Source organism: Scomber japonicus, chromosome 4 (assembly GCF_027409825.1).
Source record: "Scomber japonicus isolate fScoJap1 chromosome 4, fScoJap1.pri, whole genome shotgun sequence".
Classification (NCBI taxonomy): domain Eukaryota; kingdom Metazoa; phylum Chordata; class Actinopteri; order Scombriformes; family Scombridae; genus Scomber; species Scomber japonicus.
This window is the reverse complement of record NC_070581.1, coordinates 16,853,902-16,859,622: the sequence shown is the minus strand read 5'-3', so window position 1 is coordinate 16,859,622 and position 5,721 is coordinate 16,853,902. Positions and strand designations below refer to the sequence as shown.

General features: G+C 37.5%; 1 protein-coding gene across 1 annotated transcript; it reads right to left on the bottom strand.

Moving 5' to 3' along the window:
- Window positions 1-1,559: 1,559 nt before the first annotated feature.
- LOC128357536 (probable E3 ubiquitin-protein ligase DTX3) lies at window positions 1,560-4,650 on the bottom strand. Its single transcript, XM_053317900.1, has 3 exons — window positions 4,356-4,650; window positions 2,573-2,790; window positions 1,560-1,803 (listed from the first exon to the last, which is right to left on the bottom strand). Exons 1-3 carry the CDS (start codon window positions 4,446-4,448, stop codon window positions 1,725-1,727), a joined length of 390 nt encoding a protein of 129 aa, XP_053173875.1. The 5' UTR covers window positions 4,449-4,650; the 3' UTR covers window positions 1,560-1,724.
- Between the last annotated feature and the right edge of the window lie 1,071 nt (window positions 4,651-5,721).

The following is a 5,721-nucleotide window of genomic DNA, read 5'->3' as shown; positions in this document are numbered from 1 at the left end:
CAGGCTCTCCTGAAACTTCTTCTAATACAGTGAGATGACTGATGTCCTATGAAGGCACAAAATAAAGCAATGTGGTATTACATTTGTTTGCTTTATAATCACAAAGGATGACACTACTGAACTCTTAGATTTTTGTTTTTAGTGGAACATTCATGAAAAGACCAAAACTAACAACTATAGAAGTTGGTTTCAATACTTTCTGACTTCTTCAGCCTTTATTTGGCTCTCACTCTCAAAACCATTCATCCCTACTGACCACATAAATCTTTAAAAATGTGTCACAAATATATTTTCATTTGTAAAACATAGAGAACTTACTACTTTCAGTTGCAAGTTTGGTGCATTAGTGAGCACTTGAGGCAGCAGGATGGTGGATGTGGTATCTAAAAAATAAACTACAGTGCTTGTGTTTATGGTAACTCACTGATGTGTTTTTATTAGTTTTTGGATGACAGTGGAGCACTGTGGCACAGACAAAGCTTGTTAGCAAGATCCATTCATTGTTGGTTTTGGTCTACTCACAGGATTTGCTGCTAATAAGAGAAAAATATAGAGTAACACCAGACTATCTTTTGATAATACACTCACTATGTCAAATGTCCATTTTAAGTATCTCACTCCATATAAGTTGAGCTTGAAATAATAATGGTAATGGTGCATTGCTGCTGCATGTTCGGAAATCTGTTACAACTAAAGCTACGAAGGCAAAATTGCAGATTAATGGACAGTTGTCACATATTTTCACATCATCAGGTCACCACAGTATATATAAAGACACAGCTAGCAGGCACTCTCTGTCAGATGCTGTTTTATTCTGCTCTGCCTGCCTGACCCTTCTGGTTTAGTTTGTCTTTTGTGACTGTAAGCCAGAACAAGTGAGACCGCTTTTAGCCTCCTACAACTGCTTTAAGGCACCAGACCTGTTATCCAGAGATACAAAGATGAGACATACATCACTGAAATGTATTCTGATTAATACAGTAACCCCTTATACTAACCTACTACACTGTAGCCTTTGGTTTCTTTTACACACAGACTACATCTAAAGGGTTTTTCTTGCATAGTCAGTTAAAAAATCTTTGGGAAAAGCCACTAATCTCCATGTCATGCCAGGTACATGCTTTATCTATTCTCATCTTGATTACTCAGGTATCAGCCAGGGCTACATGTACCATCTCCAGTGGGTACAAAACACTGCTCCTTCACTTCTTATTAGAACAAAGAGGCATGATCACATTACTCCCATGCTAGCCTCTCTCCACAGACTCCCTGTTAAAATGAGCATTTTAAGGCCTTAAATGGACTTTCATCTACATACATCTCTGACTTACTGACTTGTATATGCCCACTTTGCTTCTTTTAAATCTCTTCTCAAAACCTTTATCTTTGTAAAGGGTTTTGGAAATGTTTGATATAAGTTTCATTAATTTGTTCTATTCATTTTATTGTCTCTTCTTTATCCGCCCTGTTTAGTTTTTTTGTTTTTCTAAAGCACTTTGTAACACTTTTAAGAAACATGCTGAATAAATAACATTTACTATTATTATTATTACTGTTATTATTATGTATGTCTGTTACATAATAACTCAATATATGTGCATCTTAAAGTGTCACTGATAAAGATCCCTGCTTGAGGACTGCAACAGGTGCAGACATAAAATAAGGACCTGTGTTTCAATACACAGTTTTAAATCTATTTGAAGGATGTCCTCTGAAAGTGGGAGTCAATCATCCTCTGTCACTCCTTTAAGACGAAGCTCCTCTTGGACCCTGAACAAGTATTCTGGATCTGGGTATCCAAAACTGGAATGGAGAGAGACAAGCAAGCAGAACATGTTTTTTCTCTGAATCAAAAACACACTTTTTAGTGTATTGAACCTTTAAATGCATCAAATTAACATTGAAAAGGTTCCACTACACCAAATTTTATAGAATTTCCTCAAGATTCTTGCCCAACAGCATCAAAAAGATATTCATGCAGTCATAATTATAATGCATGTTTGTGTTTTCCTGTATTATCTCAATGCTTTGTATTTTAAAGCATGTAGTCCCTAAATGATGTTTCTGTTTATCCACTATCACCCCCTTGAATAAATATAGGTTGGTATTTATTAAGACTTTATCTGATAAAAGGCTATGTCATGTTAACTTGATTAGTGATGAAACAATTAGTTGATTAATGGAATAGTCAATTGATAGAAAATTAATTGGCAACTACTTTGATAATACAATTTTGTTTTAGTCATTAATTAAGCAAAAATGCCAAACACTTCCTGGTTGCAACTTTTGGATTTTTGACTATTGATCAGACAAGATATTAAAATGTCACTATGGCCACAGTTTTCAGACATTTAATAGGCAAAATAATCAATCAAGAAAATAGTCAGTAGATTAATTGTTAATAAAGGTAGTCATCAGCTGCAGAAAACCTGATCAGTCCGAATGATCATGAGTATTGCTTCCCTCTTTGAACTCAGTGGTCTGAAGCTGCACTGATGTGATAAAAGAGAGATGCAGCTACTCACATAAAACGAAGCGATTTGATCACAACACAATGCTGTACTGTGCATACCATTGTGGACCACCTCCCATGCTGGTCTTGTGGTGAATGTCATTCCAGGTGATGACATTGTTGAGGCCTGTGGTGGCAGATCGTCCAATGGTGAAGGTGAGTCTCCTGTCAAAGGCTTTCCTCAGCAGCTTCAGGACTTTCTTTCCCTCCTCACAGTCTGGCAGGTAGGCGGTACGGGAGGTGCTGCTATATCTCACACCAGGGTTAGGGTGCTCAGGCTATAATATGGGAAACAGCAGGTTACTGAATGCTTAAATCAGCATAATATTCCTCTCATAATTGTGGTAATTCAGGTTTTCATGACCAAAAAACTGATACATTTTGAAATATAATTGTTTTTATAAATTGTGAGGGGATGCTCTGTCTCTATCCCGCTGTAAGGAACCAAACAAGGAAGATGTTGTTCTTTCTTCAACTTCTCAGAATGGTAACTCATGTTGGGATCACATCTGAAACTTTAACATAACTTCACTGTTGCACAACATTCAAAAATAGTTCCTCTCTTATTGTCTCTCTCATACACACACACTCCTCTCTCCTCCACTTACTGACCTGTAGACATTTTTGAAAAAACTGGATTGGTGGGGATTTTTTTGTTTGTTTGGTGTAAGTACTCACTTACTTCCTCACATACACAAGATCATGGTCACTTTTAGGGACAATACAGATACTTACATTCATTTCCTAGAGACTTGCCCTAACTTTAACCTTAACCACTGCTTGCCTAACCCTGACCCTAAACATAACCACTGACCTCAAATTCACCATTTCCATCATGAGGCCACAGTTTTTGTCTCCAAATGGACAAGCCATCCTCAATTAAATAGTCCTAAGTCTGAAATCTGTCCCCGAAAGTAGCCTATGATAGACCACATATGCAAACACACTGTTCCTGATATATAATTTTTTATTATATAATCAATTAATAATTTCAGTAATTTTTCACGGTGAAGATTTCATACTTCTTTCTGTTTTTTATCATAATTAATTTCAGTACATTTGGGGTTTGGACTATTTATAAGAAATCAATCATTACACTAAATACTCATTTTTCTCAAAGCATATTGCCATCACTATATTGCTCTAGAATTAGATGAGTTGTAGGCAAATCATCATAAAATAGTTGAATCAAACACATCTTGTCCACCTCCTCCTCATCAGCCCATATACTGTTTCTATGGCAACAAAGGGACGCATCTCTCCCCACAGGATCCTCATCATGCTGCGCATAGACATAAATATGGACGACGCCTCTCCACTTTCTCCCACTGTCCAAAAGTGAGTGCAAAGTATGTCGTTTCACAGAGGTATCAGATGCTGGGAGATCGATATTGGTGGTGTGTGGCGATAGTATATTTTGATAAATGTTTATGGTGTTAATGCAAGAAACATCAGGTTACAGTTCTTTACTTTCTGATCAAATTTGCTACAACGACAGACAAAAAAACTGACTGTAGGATTTATGACCTGTACTGCAGCCAGCCACCAAGGGGCGATCGGTATGTTTTGGGGAGCTGTCATGCCCATCAATGATCCCACCATATCAACATTTGTTACAGAACAGGTTGATTTACAGCAGCAGACTGGATCGGAATGATGATTCCCTTTAGGTGCGCAATGGTTGGCTGACGAATAAATGTTTTGGAGGCCATTTTATCATACCTAATCCAGACCGATGATAGCTCTTAACAGAACCAACACTGCCCTCTGGTGGTCATGATCAGTTAAAGCTATAGAAAGTAGAATAAATTGCTTTTATGGGGGTAAAAGCCGTCAGTCTCACCCCTTGTACCCCCGCTGGGAAACTGTAGAGTATGGTGATGGAGCCGCTCTGCTCAAAGCCAGGCAGACACTGCCAGCTGCTCGTCACCGTCATGGTGCCCGGCGGCTGCGTGCCCGTGTACACTCCGTGGTAAGTGTTGCAAATCGGACAAGCGGGCTTTAACTTGAAAACCGAGTCGATACAGTCAGAGCAAAAAGAGTGAAGGCACTTTAATGTTTTCTTCTCACGAATTGTGTCCAAGCAAACGGGACAGTCCTCCGTACTGTTAGGGACCACAGAATGTGTGTTTAGTTCGGTTTCCATCATTTTTCCGGGTTTGTGACGCTTTTTTCGTATACGGATGCAGATGGGTTGGTATGCCTTCTGAAATAGGTATGTGACGTCAAATAAATAAAATACTGACTCATTTCGACTGAGTGATCCGTATATGTACATGGAGGTGGTGCAGACACTCTCCACTGATTGGATTTTGTTAATGGTGTTTGACAATTTAGCCTAGAAATATCTTCTGTACTCATTCATATTAAAGGGACATTTCAAGAAACCAGATGACTAAACTCTAAAACACTGATTTTAAATCTGCAATCACTACCACATGGACCATCAAATGTTTGGATACACAAACACTAGACAACTAAGTTAACATGTAGGCATTATATAGACCTTATTTATGCCTCTGATATTTAATAGCCTTTATCTGTAGAATTGAAATAGCCTAAACATTTATTCATAACTCAACCTTTTAATTATAAGTGAGTATACCTGTAATTTATATCACCCACAATTACTGATTGATCCCTGAATAATCTGAAGGTGCAACTAAAAGCTGTAGGCTAAAACAGGTGAATATTTCCCCATTATTAGAGCATCAGGGTTTTCTTTAACAGTTTTTGATACATTGGCTGATAAAGTATTGCCTGCAGCTGTGACCAGGAGGAAAAATACCAATTTGGGGAGCAGAAACTTTATCATTTTTATGTCTTTGTAAAACTTTCCAAGTGAAAGTATTTCAATAGGTCTTTGAAGGTTTCATTAAATTAGTTTCAATGACCTTTATAGTCTGTGTTCATCAATGATATATGTCTCCAATTATCTGTCATTTGTATCACCTTTCTTATAAATGAGCGATATGACTCCAGCATAAAACACTGAGGTTGACAAGTCTGTGTTACCATCTATGTGATAAAATTCACACTCGGGAGCCTGTCTGGACCTGAAACTTTACCATGTGTTAAATTTTATAATTGCCTGGCTGTCTTACTTCATATTTAGTAATCTCCCTACTTTATGAATTTATGTCATGAAATGCAACCAACTTAGACTAATTGATATTATTTTCTGATTTGTTCCACACAGTTATCTAATA

Bases quoted from the DNA above. Each gene is read 5' to 3' on its own strand.
- LOC128357536 (XM_053317900.1), bottom strand. From the start codon at position 4,448: ATGACGGTGACGAGCAGCTGGCAGTGTCTGCCTGGCTTTGAGCAGAGC. The intron at 2,791-4,355 runs GTGAGACTGACG...CCCATATTATAG, and splicing joins TCCCAGCGGGGGTACAAGGG to CCTGAGCACCCTAACCCTGG. The intron at 1,804-2,572 runs GTATGCACAGTA...TCTCCATTCCAG, and splicing joins ATGGGAGGTGGTCCACAATG to TTTTGGATACCCAGATCCAG.